The 15,495-nt window shown below is 46.0% G+C and overlaps 1 protein-coding gene across 1 annotated transcript in view; it reads left to right on the top strand.

Annotated features, from left to right (window-relative positions):
- Positions 1-355: 355 nt before the first annotated feature.
- The window catches only part of tmem221 (transmembrane protein 221), a 20,134-nt gene continuing 4,994 nt past the window's right edge, over positions 356-15,495 (top strand). Inside the window, exons 1-2 of the mRNA XM_080212831.1 lie at positions 356-669; positions 10,530-10,615. Of these exons, the coding sequence (XP_080068957.1) occupies positions 356-669; positions 10,530-10,615 (400 nt within the window). The remainder of the gene's footprint in view (positions 670-10,529; positions 10,616-15,495) is intronic.

The raw sequence follows: 15,495 nt of genomic DNA, 5'->3' as shown, positions 1-15,495 counted from the left end.
GGTGCCTTTCAGGTTGTGGGAGGAAAGCGGAGCATCCAGAGGAAACCCACACAGACGCAGACAAATTCCACACAGACAGTGACCTGAGCAGGGAACCGAACCCGGGTCCCCGCACTGTGAAGCAGCAGTGCTAACCACTGGATTGCAAAATGCTTATTGGAAATATGCCAAATACAAGTAATTTTTTTTTAAAATGCAAGAATGTTCAGGAAATATATTGTATTTTGAGTTGTCAGTTTCACTTGGTGCAAATGTTGTATGTTTAAAATGCAATAACTGACCGGAAATGAGAGGTTTAAAGTGGAGTAGCAACTTGAGGACAGGTTGTTGCCAAGTTGTTGCCACTGAGGCAGTGATGCAGACAGCGGACAGGAGGACGGCGGAGGTGACAGCTCCCAGCCCGGGGTACCTGTCCCCGGACCGCTGCCTGGCCTCCCTGCTCCTGCTGGCGGCCCTGGCCGCCCTCATGTCCCTGCTGGCCGCCAGCCTCTTGCTCCGGCAGCCGGGCGAGGGTCTGTCGCCGGTGCCGGGGGCGCTGCCTCGCCGCCCGCTACGCTCCGTCTCGCAGGGTCTGGCGTCTCTCTCGGTCACCCTGAACCTGTGCTGCCTGCTCCTGGCTCTGCTGCAAGGATACCTGGCCGCCGAGCTCTGCGGGGGAGAAGCCGACAGGTAAAAGGACACCAAAAAAAAATATACCCAACAGAACAGCCTGCACTGTCAGTGAGCAGGGAGATTGCTGTGTGTGTGTGTGAGACCCAGTTAATCCGTCTCCATTGATGCTGCAAAAACTGATACTGGAATCCTAGAACACAGGAAGAGGCCATGCGGCCCATCTCACCCGTGCTAGCTCTTTGAAATTGCCATTTTTAAAATTTCTAATCAAAAGGGGTATGGGGAATAGGTGGGGGGGTGGATTTGAGTCCAGGGAGAGATTAGCCATGATCTGATTGAGTGGGGAGCAGGCTGGAAGGGCTGACTTTGCCTCCTTTTTGCTCCTAAATTCCTATCCTATATTCCTTCCTATATTCATATCCAATCAGTGCCCAATGGTTTGCAATTTCTGTAGCAACTCTAATGTTGTAAAACATCCCTAAGTTGCATCAAAACAGCACTGAACATGGGGCGGCACAGTGGTTAGCACTGCTGCCTCACAGTGCCAGGGATCCAGGTTCGATTCCAGCCTTGGATCGCTGTTTGTGTGGAGTTTGCACGTTCTCCCCATGTCTCTGTGGGTTTCCTCTGTGTTCACCAGTTTCGGCCCACGGGTTAAAGAGATTGGCCATGCTACATTGCCCCTTAACATTCCATGATGTGTAGGTTAGATGGATTAGCCATGGTAAATGGTAAGTGGGGTTCCTCCGAAAGCTCCAATTTCCTCCCACAGTCTAAAAGATGTGCTGGTTAGTTGCTTTAATCCGAACAGGCGCCAGAGTGTGGCGACCAGGTGAATTTCACAGTAACTTCATTGCAATGTTAATGTAAGCCTTACTTGTGACACTAATAAATAAACCTTATTTTATGAAAAGGGTTGTGGGGATAGGAGCTGGCTGGGATTCTCTGTCAGTCGGTCCAGACCCAATGGGCCAAATGGCCTCTTCCTGGAGTCAGTGGTTCATAAGGAGGTATTAAGGGACGAGTGATTAAAAACCTGGTCAAAAAGGTCAGTTTTAAGGAGCATCTTACGGGAAGCAAGAGAGAGAGAGGTAGGGAGATGGGGAGGTGTACACAGAGAAATCCAATGGTGCAGCGAGATCTTGTCAGCCTGGATCTTTTGTCTCTCTTGTGGGGACCTTGAATTGGATTCAGTTGGATTTTGAACTTGGTTTCTGGAGGAAACAAGGAATGGATTCAGGCTTGAAAGCAAAATACTGCAGATGCTGCAACCTGAAACAAAAACAGAAAATGCTGGATAATGTCAGCAGGTCTGAAAAGACTCTGTGAAGAGAGAATAGAGCTCAGAACTGACGAAGGATCATCTAGACTCGAAACCTTGGCTCTATTCTTTCCCCACAGATGCTGTCAGACCTGATGGATTTGGGTTTGCCCTGAGCACTGGCTTTGTAACTTTAAGATTGAATTAAAAATTAAAATAAAAAGAAAAAGGACTCTGAACAGGCCAGATTAGGAGAAGCGAGGAACACTCTGGAGAATTGTAATGCTGGAGATTACAGAGTTCGAGAGGGACACGGCAATGGAAGGATTTGAGAACAAGGATTGAAATTCAAAAGCTGAGGTGTTGCTTACCTGGGAGCCAGTGTCAGTTAGCCAGCAGGTAACAGAAGCAGGGATGAGGGTTTCAGCAACAATGACAGTGGGGACAGAGTTGGACAATGTTACAGAGGTGACAATAAGCAGTCTTACCAAGGGCATGAAAGATCATTCTCAGGTCAGATATGACCAAGGTATTGAATGACGAGTTCAAAGTTGTCCCTGCCCGGGCTTTATAGTATTATGAACAGGAATACCAGACGCGGAGATGCCAGCGTTGGACTTGGGTGGACACAGTAAGAAGTCTCATAACACCAAGAAGAAGAAGGAGGCACATGACATGCATAGGCAGCTGGGATCAAGTGAATCCCTTGAAGAGTATAGTTAGTGGGTATAGGAGTAGAGTTAAGAGAGAAATCCGGAGCACTAAAAGGGGACGTGAGATTGCTTTGGCAGATAAGGCAAAGGAGAACCCAAAGAGCTTCTACAAATACATAAAGGGCAAAAGAGTAACCAGGGAGAGAGTAGGGTCTCTTAAGGGTCAACAAGGTCATCTATGTGCGGATGTACAAGAGAAGGGTGAGATCCTAAATGAATATTTCTCATCGGTATTTACTGTTGAGAAAAGCATGGATGTCAGGGAACTTGGGGACATAAATAGTGATGTCTTGAGGAGTGTACATATTAAAGAGGAGGCGGTGTGGAAGTCTTAAAGCGCATCAAGGTAGATAAATCCTGGGACCTGATGAAGTGTATTCCAGGACATTCTAGGTTAGGGAGGAAATTGCAGGTCCCCCTGCAGAGATATTTGAATCATTGATAGTCACAGGTGAGGTACCTGAAGATTGGAGGGTGGCAAATGTTGTACCTTTGTTTAAAAAGGGCTGCAGGGAAAAGCCTGGGAACTACAAGCCGGTGAGCCTCACATCTGTGGTGGGTAAATTGTTGGAAGGTATTTTGAGAAACAGGAGCTCCAGGCATTTAGAGATGCAAGGACAGATTAGGGACAGTCAGCACGGCTTTGTGAGTGGAAAATCATGTCTCACAAATTTGATTGAGTTTTTGAAGGGGTAACCAAGAAGGTAGATGAGGGCAGTGCAGTTGATGTTGTCTACATGGACTTTAGCAAGGCCTTTGACAAGGTACCACATGGTAGTTGTTGCATAAAGTTAAATCTCACAGGATCCAGGGTATGGTGGCTAAATGGATACAAAATCGGCTTGATGACAGAAGCCAGAGGGTGGTTGTAGAGGGTTGTTTTTCTAACTGGAGACCTGTGACCAGCAGTGTGCCTCAGGAATCAGTGCTGGGTCCACTCTTATTTGTCATTTATATTAATGATTTGGATGAGAATATAGGAGGCATGGTTAGTAAGTTTGCAGATGGCATCAAGATTGGTGGCATAGTGGACAGTGAAGAAGGTTATCTCTGATTGCAACAGGATATTGATCAATTGGGCCAATAGATGACAAATGGGAGATGGAGTTTAATTTAGATAAATGCAAGGTGATGCATTTTGGTAATTTGAGCCAGGGCAGGATTTATTCAGTTAATGGTAGGGCTTTGAGGAGAGTTACAGAATAAAGAGATCTAGGAATACAGGTTCATAACTCCTTGAAAATTGAGTCACAGGTGGTGAAAAAGGCATTCAGTGTGCTTGGTTTCATTGGTCAGAACATTGAATACAGGAGTTGGGACGTCTTAAGTTGTACAAGACATTGGTAAGGCCACATTTGGAATACTGTGTCCTGTTCTGGTCACCCTATTATAGAAAGGATATTATTAAACTAGAAAGAGTGCAGAAGAGATTTACTTCAGTGCTACTGGGATTTGATGGTTTGAGTTATAAGGAGAAGCTTGATAGACTGGGTCTTTTTTCTCTGGGGCTTAGGAGGCTGAGGGGTGATCTCATAGAAGCCTATAAAATAATGAGGGGCATAGATCAGCTAGAAAGTCAATATCTTTTCTCAAAGGTAGGGGAACCTAAAACTAGAGGGCAAAGCTTTAAGGTAAGTAGGGAGAGATACAAAAGTGTCCAGAGGGGCAATATTTTCACACAGAGGCTGGTGAGTGTCTGGAACAAGCTGCCAGAGGTAGGAGGAGAGGTGGGTATAATTTTGTCTTTTAAGAAGCGTTCAGACAGTTACACGGTATGATGGGTATCGAGGGATATGGGCCAAATACAGGCAATTGGCACTAACTTAGGGGTTTAAACAGAAAGGGGTGGCATGGACAATTTGGGCCGAAGGGCCTGTTTCCATGTTGTAAATGTCCATGAGTCTATGACAGGTTGAAGTCCAACAAGTTTATTTGAAATCACAAGCTTTCGGAGCGCTTCTCCTTCATCAGAATTACTAGAGTTATTCTACTAGTACCATGGGTGGCACAGTGGTTAGTACTGCTGCCTCACAGCACCAGGGACCTGGATTTGATTCCCGGCTTGAGTCACTATCTGTATTGCATTTGCACGTTCTCCCCATGTCTGTATGGATTTCCTCCAGATGCTCCAGTTTCCTCCCACAGTCCAAAAGATGCTGGTTAGATGCATTGGCCATGCTAAATTCTCCCTCAGTGTACCCAAACAGGTGCTGGAGTGTGGCGACCACGGAATTTTCACAATAACTTCATTGCAGTGTTAATGTAAGCCTACTTGTGACATTAATAAATAAATAGTAGTGCAGAAACCTAGACTGATAATCTGGGATGTGAATCTCACCGTGCCAAGGTGGGAATTTGAAGGTGGTTTAAAAATGTAAAGCTGAAACATGAACCTGTTGCACTGATAAAGGTTCATTAGTGACCTTCAAGGAAGAAAACTTGCTCTCCTTACCTAGTTGGGTGATGTGACTCCAGGCCCACACCATAGAATCCCTACAGTGCAGAAGGAGGCCATTTGGCCCGTCAAATCTGCACTGACCACAATGCCACCCAGGCCCTATCCTCATAACCCCATGCATTTATCCTAGCTAGTGCCCCTGACACTACGGGGCGATTTAGCACTGCCATTGCACCTAAATTGCACATCTTTCAGGCTGTGGGAGGAAACCGGAGCACTTGGAGGGAACCCACGCAGACACATGCAAACTCCGCACAGGCAGTGACCCAAGCCAGGAATCGAATCCGGGTTCCTGGCGCTGTGAGGCAGCAGTGCTAACCACTGTGCCACCTTCCTGCCCCAATGACCAGAGGACCTGTTTATTTTGGTGCAGTTGGTTGGGGGAGTAAATATTGTTCAGGTCTCCAGGGATCAGTGCGCCACTATCTTCGAAAGAGTGACCGTGGGATCTTTCGTCTCCTTCTTTGAGAGTGGACAGTGTAAGTTTAAGGCACCTCTGGCATTGCTTCCACTGAAGTGTGGTGCCTCAGTTATTGCTGGTGCGTCTCTTGACTACAGCGGAGAGTGAATCTATGCACTGAGCCAGAAAAGGAAAGAAGCTTGTTAAAGAATGAAGTGCTTTGTGGCTTTCACCAAGACCTGATTCTATAATCAGTCACTACGTGGGGGGAAAGCATTCCATTGCGTGAGCAGCGAGTCTAATGAGCCACAGTCTTTGTGTGAGACTTCAGTAGGAAGACCCCCTCTCAGGACAGGCTCCTTATAATGGGAGCTAGGTTGGCTCAGATCAGAGAGAACGTGTCACCTTAAACCTGTTCATTCTGCAGCCAGCACTGATGTGAATGAACCCTATTAAACAGAATATCAGTGCGTGCAAACTTCCTTCGATCCGTCACCAATCACTGCTTTCCCACGGACTTTGTTTGACAGGAATTCAATTTGAATCACCAGTTTTACTGGGGATTGTCTTGGTTCCAGCTTAGAAGGGACAGAAGGAGGAGAATGAAACAGAGCTTATAAAAGAGAGAGTATTGGGTGAAAGGTCTCGTCTGGTCACAGTGTAAAGAGAAGCTGAAAAATATTTCTCCTCCCGAGTATTTCTGTAAACAATGTCCAGCACTGAAATGCATTTATGTAGCTCCTTCAAAACAGTAAAATGTCCTAATGTACTTTAGAGGAGTGTCATTAGACAAAATTTGATAATGAACCTGTTAAAAAGACTTGCCTTTATATCCTGCTTTTTGCAACCACTGATGTCTCAAATTACTTTACAGCCAATGAGGTACTTTTGAAGTGTAGTCATTATTGTAATGTAAGAAATAGTAAGAAGTCTCACAACACCAGGTTAACGTTCTACAGGTTTATTTGGAATCACAAGCTTTCGGAGCATTGCTCCTTCTTCAGATGAGTGGGCTGTCCGCTAATCTGTACGCAAAAAGCAGTTCAAATCCAACCCAGCCAATTACTGCCCAGTCTACTCTCAATCATCAATAAAGTGATGGAAGGGGTCATCAACAGTGCTATCAGGCAGCACCTGCTCAGCAATAACTTGCTCAGTGACACCCAGTTTGGGTTTCATCAGGGTCACTCAGCTCCTGACCTCATAACAGCCTTGGCTCAAACGTGGACAAAAGAGTTAAATTCCAGAGGTGAGGTGAGAGTGACTGCCCTTAACTTCAAGGCCGTATTCGACCAATGTGGCATCAAGGAATCCTGGCGAAACTGGAATCAATGGGTATCAGGGGGCAGACTCTCCAATAGTTGGAGTCATACCTGGCAAATAGGAAGGTGGTTGTGCTGTGGAGGGTCAGTCATTGCAGCCCCAGGACATCTCTGCAGGAGTCCCTCAGGATAGTGTCTTAGGCCCAACCATCTTCAGCTGCTTCATCAATCACCTTCCTTCCATCATAAGGTCAGAAGTGGGGATGTTCGTCAATGATTGCACAATGTTCAGCACCATTCGCCACTCCTCAGATACTGAAGCAGTCCGTGTTCAAATGCAACAAGATATGGATAATATCCAGGCTTGGGTTGACCAGTGACAAATAATGTTTGCACCCCACAAATGCCAGGTAATGACAATCACCAATAATATACACTCTAACCCCTTCACATTCAGTGGTGTAACCATTACTGAATCTCTCATTGTCAACATCCTTGGGGTTCCATTGACCAGAAACTCAACTGGACTCACCACATAAACACAGTGGCTACGAGAGCAGGTCAGAGGCTGGGAATACTGCGGTGAGTAACTCACCTCTTGACTCCCCAGAGACTATCCACCATCTACAAAGCACAAGTCAGGAATGTGATACTTCTCGCTTATCTGGATGGGTGCAGCTCCAACAACACTCAAGAAGCTTGACACCATCTAAGACAAAGCAGCCCACTTGATTGGCACCACATCGACAAAAATTCAATCCTTCCAGCGATGCTCAGTAGCAGCAGTGTGTGCTATCTACAAGATGCACTGCAGCAAGTCACCAAAGATCCTTAGACAGCACCTTCCAAACCCATGACCACTTCCATCTAGAAGGATAAGGGCAGCAGATAAATGGTAACATCACCACCTGCAAGTTCCCCTCCAAGCCACTCACATTCTGACTTGGAAATATATCACCAATTCTTCACAGTCTCTGGGTCAAAAATCCTGGAATTCCCTCCCTAACGGTATTGTGGGTCAACCCACAGCACATGGACTGCAACGATTCACCACCACCTTCTCAAGCACATCTAGGGATGGGCAATAAATACCAGCCAGCCAGCGATGCCCACGAATGAATTTTTAAAAAGTAAGTCCTTAACTCCAGAGATTTTTTCAGTGAATTCACATTCCACCATCTGCCGTGGTGGGATTGAACTCAGGTCCCCAGGACAGTAACTGATTTTCTGGATTAGTTGTCCAGCGATAATATCACAAGGCCACCGCCTCCCCATCTACCCAGACAGGCAGATAGTACCTCAGTTTAAAATCTCATCCGAATGACTGCGCCTCCAGCTGTGCAGCATTCCCTCAGTACTGCACTGGGGTGTCCTCTGAGAATTTTGTGTTTGAAGTCCTGGAGTGGAACTTGAACCTGGATCCTTGTGATTCGGAGGCAAGAGTGCTATACCATCTGATTGACAGTTGGCAAATATTAGGACAGGTGGTTAAAGCATGGTCAGAGGGAAGTTTGAAGGAATATCTTAAAGGAGGATAGAGAGGTTTAAGGAGAAGCCTGCCTGCAAAAATAGCTCTCCAAACCCAGAGCTGCATTCAAGTTGCCTTATCCAGATTTAATTTGTCTTTTGTTGTGTCCTAGGTTTTTGTGTGTTGTATTGCTGTAATGTCCTAACTATGTTAGGGATGTGAGTTTTGCATAGGAAAGAAAGACTTGGGTTACATACATAAATTCAAACTAACACACAACACTTTTATTGAAGGAGCTGCTCTGTGCTCTGCACAGAATACAATACTGAAAGTAAAACAGCAGCATGTGGCAACACCCTAATGACATCACCTTCAAATCATGTGATCAGCTCTTAAAGTAACCTGCAACTCTTTTAAATATATAAAAACATCATGCGAATGTTCAGTTTGGGCATTCCTCACCATAATCCCATAATCAGGATATTGTACATTCATTCCATCCACCTGATCAGCCTCTCGGCAACCAAGCTTTAGTGGTTAGAATATATAGAATGTCTTGCATATTTAAGTACAATATCCTAGATGCAGATATATGAGTGACAATCCACCTAACCGTGACAATGTGGAATTACGTTGTGGTTCAAGAGCATATAATCTGGGCTGACACTCCCAGTGCAGTGCTGGGGAAGTGCTGCACATCAGAGGTGCCATGAGATAGTAAACCACTTACCCACTCAGGTAGAGATATAAAAATCCCATAGTATAATTCTGAAGAAGAACAAGAGAGTCCCCAGTGTCGTGGTTAATATTTATCCCTCAACAAACATCACAAAAACAGATTGTCTGATCATCATCCCATTGCATTTACAAATTGCTGTCTTGTTCCTCAGTGTGCAAGTGGCTACACATCATCAAGTACTGAATTAGCTGCTAAGCATCTTGGGATGGATGTCCTGATTTGTGAAGGGTGGTACTCAGATAGATTCAGATTTTGGGTGGGAGCCTGTCCTACTTGGAGCTTATCTGGGTGCCTGTTTAAACTAGGTGAGGGGGTGAGCATTTTCACTAATGTTCCAAGTGTTTTTGCTCCGTGAAACTCTGGTATTTCTAAGGGTAACGGGGGAGGGCATGAAGAGGCAGGGAGATCAATTGGAAAAGGGGCTGAAATAATTTGGATAAAATGTTCTGCCTCATGTTCCATCTCCCACCACCCCCCCCCTCACCCCCTCACCCACCACCCCACACTCTGCATTGCAGAATTGACCTCCCATGTGAGGGGGTTCAAGTTGTTTCAGATTCCACAGGAATGAATCAAGTATGGATCCCAATATTTGTCCCTTAACAATCATTGAAACTGATTATCTATTCATCGTAAGAAGTCTCACAACACCAGGTTAAAGTCCAATAGATCTATTTGGAATCACGAGTTTTCGGAACCTTCCTCCTTCATCAACGCTTAAATCCTTCCGTGCCCTCTCTCCTTTGAAAGCTTGTGATACCAAATAAACCTGTTGGACTTTAACCTGGTGTTCTGAGGCTTCTTACTGTGCCCACCCCAGTCTAACGCCAGCATCTCCACATCATGGCTACCATCAGGTCATTATCACATCGTTGTTTGTGGGAGCTTGCTGTGCACAAATTGGCTGCCACATTTTCAATCTTACAACAGTGACTACACCTCAAAAGTGTTTGATGAACTGTGAAGTGTTTTTGGACCTCCTGAGGTTGTGAAAGGTACTATGTAAAATCTGTCTTTCGCCAGTCATCACTTGGCGGCCTGGGCGATGCGAGGGCCACGAGCCTGGGAGGTGGAACGTGAGAGGGGTGTTTAGTGACACCATCGAGGAAGGCTGTGAATTGCACTTTCCTTAGAAAGCACACACAGGATCACTTTGCATTCAATGTCTCACAGCACTTCACAAGAACATTACCTGTCAAATTGGGCACCAGACCATGGTAGGAGTAGGCCTGAAGAAGCATCTCCAAAAGGGGGAAAAGATGAGGAGGCAGAGAGGCTTGAGGATGGAATTCCAGAGCTTTGGGCTTCAGCAGCTGAAAACACGAGCACCAATATTGGAGCAGTTAAAATCGTGGCTGCCTAAGCGGCCAGGAACGGAGAAGAGAAGCCATCTCAGAGGGTTGTTGGGTTTGAGGGGCGTAGAGATACAGCAAGGAGAGAGGCTATGGTAGGATTTGAAAACTAGAATTAAAATGTTAATAAAGTTCAGGAAGCTTGTTTGGCCCACACTATTGTAACCATTGGTTTTGAGAAGTGATGGATTATAGATAATCGACCTCAGTAAGGTGGTCAGGATTTTTACCCTGAGTCCATTTCTCTTTTCTCTCCCATTCCAGAACTGGTTGGATTCTGCTGAATAGTCGATCTTCCCGCCACGTGGCCCTCAGCGCATTCTGTCTGGGTGTCATCGTATATCTAGCAGGTAAGCTATGAAAAAGCAGGGAAAGGATCTTTTAAACCTTCCTGTAGGCCACAACTACAACATCAGTTTGGATCTTTTTCAGGTAAAACACTTAACCAAAGTTCTCTCAGGTGGAAGTAAAAGATTCCATGACAATATTTTGAAGATGAACAGAGTTCTCCCTGGTGTCCTGCATCAATACTTATCCCTCAATTAGCATTGCTAAATCCAATGTCTTAACTAATTGGGCGGCACGGTGGCACAGTGATTAGCACTGCTGCCCTACAGCTCCAGGGATCTGGGTTTGATTCCCACCTTGGGTCACTGTAGAATTTGCACATTCTTCCTGTATCTGCGTGGGTTTCCTTCAGCTGCTCTGGTTTTCTCCCACAGTCCAAAGATGTGCAGGTTAGGTGCATTGGTCATGCTAGATTGCCCCTTAGTGTCCCAGGATGCATACGTTAGAAGGATTAGCAGGATAAATTTGTTGAGTTACGGGGATAGGGCCTTGATGGGATTATTGTCGTGCAGATCCGATGGACTGAATGGCCTCTTTCTGCATTCAATGAACTATGTTAGTGGTTTGGGTTTTAAAGTAAAAGATGTGTCTTGTACACATAGATTCAAAATAATAACAGGTTTATTTATTTTAGGAGATGTTGCTTGAACAGAGTAGAAAATGAAACTAAGGCAAGAGCATGAGGAAAACCCCAAACTATCAAATCATGCGACTGCCTCTTAAAGCAATCATGCAACCAGTTAAATACGTAGCACAAAAATAGATGTAAGATCATTATCCCAGTGCTGCTTGGGGTGCTTGCGGTGTGCAAATTAGGTCCAGTACTTCCACATTACAAGTGACTATACTTCAAAAAGTCCTTCATTGCCTGCAAAGCGCTATGGGGTGTTGTGAGGACTGGAAAGGAGTTAATAGAAATGCAAGTGTTTCTTCTTGAGTGGGTAACACTCTTACTTTGAAGTCAGCAGGTCAGTTCCACTCCAGACTTAATCCAAGCTGACACTAAGGGAACAGAAGTACTGCTTTTCAGATGGGACATTAAACTGATCCTGTCTCCCTGTGAAAAACACACAATTGTCCTCATCCCCTGGACAATACCCATCCCTCATTTGTCACCGTCAGAACCGTGTGTGAACTATTCATTGGTAATGTGCGGGATTTTGCTGTGTGCACATTTCCAATACAGCAGTGGCCATGGTTCAGAAATAATTCATTAGCTGTTCAAAATGTGGAAGATATGATGTAAATGCAAGTTTTTTCTTCCTCCAAGCAACGATGTCACCGTGAGCAGCACAGTGGCAAGCACTGCTGTCTCACAACACCAGGGACCTGGGTTCGATTCTGGCCTTGCTCGCTATCTGTGCAGAGTCTGTTCCCCGTGTGTGGGTTTCCCCCAGGTGCTCCAGTTTCCTCCCACAGCCCAGAAATGTGCAGGTTAGGTGGAGTGGCTATGCTAAATTGCCTCCTAGGTGTCCCAAGATGCTTAGGTTAGATGGGTTAGCCATGGTAAATGTGTGAGATTATGGGGATAGGGTGGGGGAGAGGGCCTGGATAAGACACTTTATCAAAGTGTCTGTGCTCACTCGATGGGCTGAAGGGCCTCATTCTGCATTGTAGGGATTCTATGGATTGTTTCAATGCCTCATCCTGGACTTCAGGCAAGTAGGCTGTGTGGACGTGAGGGGTAAGAAGTAGAGAGTCGCAGTCAATTCTAGTTCTGTGCTTACCTGACACACACACGTTGTTAGTTATGATCAAGGACAGGATTCAGTGTCGCTCAGATTGGGTTTGACCAGTAAACCTGCAGGTAGCCTTTGACCTTCATCACCCTATGACCAAATCTGGTGACCCTCACCGTTTCACTGAGGCCGATCTGAAAGCAAACAGCAGGATGTGCTGAGGGGCCAGTTTAGGGTTTGGAGCCCAACTGGCGCACTTCTACTAAGGCTGCCAATCACAGCGACGACCTTCAGGGCAATAGAATCTCACTGATGTTGTCCTTGGTCCTTTGCTCTAAAATCTGGACCGACCTCAACATGTGCAGGAAAATTGTGGGAACAGACCCACAGCCCGTGACACAATACCTTGATAAAATCATTACTCTGAAACAGGCTGGGACTCAAATTGTGCGGAGGGTGTGGAGAGTCTGCAGAAGGATCTAGATAGGCTGGGCGAATGGGCCAGGAACTGGCAAATGGAATTTAATGTTGGCAAGTGCGACGTGGTCCACTTTGGTAGGAATAATGGTAGGAAGGATTATTACTTACGTGGCAAAAAACTGCAGCAGGCGACGGTGCAGAGGGACCTCGGGGTCCTTGTGCATGAGTCGCAAAAACCCAGCCTGCAGGTGCAGCAGGTGGTCAGGAAGGCGAATGGGATGTTGGCCTTCATAGCGAGGGGGATTGAATATAAAAGTAGGGAGGTCTTGCTGCGGCTGTATAGGGCATTGGTGAGGCCGCAGCTGGAGTACTGTGTGCAGTTTTGGGCGCCGTACTTACGCAAGGATATTTTGGCCTTGGAGGGAGTGCAGAGGAGGTTTACTAGGCTGATGCCGGAGTTGAGGGGGTTGAGCTATGAGGAGAGGCTGAATAAACTAGACTTGTACTCATTAGAGTTTAGAAGAATGAGGGGAGATCTCATTGAGACGTATAAGATGATGAATGGGATGGATAGGAAAGAGGTGGAGAGACTCTTCCCGCTCAGAAAGGATAGTAGGACTAGGGGGCACAGCCTCAAGATAAAGGGGGGACGGTTTAGAACGGAGTTGAGGAGGAACTTCTTCACTCAAAGGGTGGTGAATCTCTGGAATTCTCTGCCCGTTGAAGTAGTGGAGGCTACCTCGCTAAATATTTTTAAGACGCGGGTTGATGGGTTTTTGATAAGAGAGGGGATTAAGGGTTATGGGGAGAGGGCGGGAATGTGGAACTGAGCCATGACAGATCAGCCATGATCTTATTGAATGGCGGGGCAGGCTCGAAGGGCTAGATGGCCTACTCCTGCTCCTATTTCTTATGTTCTTATGTAAATCGCTGAGACGGAATCTCACAAAGTCGATGTTTCCACTTGAGGGGAAATCCAGAACTAGGAGGTCACAAATACAAGAGAGTCACCAGTAAGTTCAGCAGCAATGTCTGCACACAGAAAATGTATTTCCATAGTGGTTGGGTGGGATGAATAGCACAGATTGATTTATGGGTAAGCAAGATGAACGAATGAGATTCGACTTATTATTGTTACATGTACTAGTACAGTAAAAAGTATTGATTCCTGTACGCTATACAAAGCATACCATGCATACAGAAGAGTACCGAATGTAATGTTACAATTGTAGCTAGGGTGTAGAGAAAGAGCAACTGAATACAAGGTAGGCCCATTCAAGAGTCTTGATGAAGCTGTTCTTGAGTCGGTTGGTATGTGATCTCAGCCTTTTTTTTTCCTGACAGAAGAGAGTATGTCCAGGGTGCGTGGGGTCCTTCAGTATGCTGGCTGCTTTTCCCAGGCAGTGGGAAGTGTAGACAGTGTCAATGAGTGGGAGGCTGGTGAGTGATGGACTGGGCTTTGTTCATGACCTTTTGTTGTTTCTTGCTGTCTTGGACAGAGGAGCTATACCAAGCTGTAATACAACCAGAAAGAATGTTTTCTATGGTGCATCTATAAAAATTGGTGAGAGTTGTAGTGGACATGCCAAATTTCCTTAGTCTTCTGAGAAAGTGGAGGTGTTGGTGGGCTTTCTTAATATAATGTTGGCATGGAGGGACCAGGGCAGGTTGTTGATGATCTGGACACCTAAAAACTTGAAGCTTTCGAACATTTCTACTTCATCCCATTGGTGTAGACAGGGTCATGTTCTCCTCTATGCTTCCTGAGGTTGATGCCTATCTCCTTCGTTTAGTTGACATTGAGGGAGGGATTATTCTCATCGCACCAGTTCCTCTATCTCTTTCCTGTACTGTTTCGTCATCGTTTGAGATCTGACCTACTATGGTGGTGTCATCAGCAAACTTGAAAATCAAGTTGGAGGGGAATTTAGCTGCACAGTCATAGGTGTATAAGGAGTATAGTAAGGGGCTGAGGACACAGCCTTGTGGGGGCACCGGTGTCGAGGATGATCGTGGAAGAGGTGTTGTTGCCTACCCTTACTGAATGCAGTCTGTGAGTTAGGAAGTTCAGGATCCACTCGCAGATCCCCAGGCCATGGAGTTTGGAGATGAGTTTTGTAAGAATAATGGTGTTGAAGGCTGAGCTGTAGGCTGTCATAGGCGTCCTTATTATCTAGATGTCCCAGGGTTGAGTACAGGGCCAGGGGGATGGCATCTGCTGTGGACTGTTGCAGTGGTAGGTGAATAGTAATGGATCCAGGCAGTCTGGGAGACGAATTGATTCGTGCCATGAGTAACCTTTTGAAGCACTTTACAATGATGGAGCCACTAGCTGATAGTCGTTAAGGCATGCTGCCTGGCTTTTCTTTGGTACCAGGCTGATGGTTGCCTTTTTGAAGCAGATAGAGACCTCAGATATTTGTAAAGAGAGGTTGAAGATGTCTGTGAATACCCCCACCAGTTGATCCACACAGGATCTGAGTGCTCGTCCAGGTACCCCATTCGGGCCAGTCGCTTTCCGTGTGTTGACCTTCAAGAAAGCTGCTCTGATATCTGTATGGTGATCCCAGATACAGCTTCATTCAAGGCTTCCGGGATGGACGCTCGCTGACCTCTCGCTCAAAACGGGCATAGAATGTATTGAGCTCATCAGAGAGGGGTGCATTGGCGCCGGCGATTTTACATGCCTTCATCTTGTAGCCTGTTATATCGTGCAGACTTAGCCATAGTCAGTGGGAGTCCATGTGGCTAGCCTGAGATTCTAGCTTGGTCTGGTACTGTCT

This window comes from Carcharhinus amblyrhynchos, chromosome 26 (genome assembly GCF_965287045.1).
Source record: "Carcharhinus amblyrhynchos chromosome 26, sCarAmb.v2.hapA, whole genome shotgun sequence".
Taxonomy (NCBI): Eukaryota; Metazoa; Chordata; class Chondrichthyes; order Carcharhiniformes; family Carcharhinidae; genus Carcharhinus; species Carcharhinus amblyrhynchos.
This window is presented reverse-complemented; position numbering and strand designations above follow the sequence as displayed.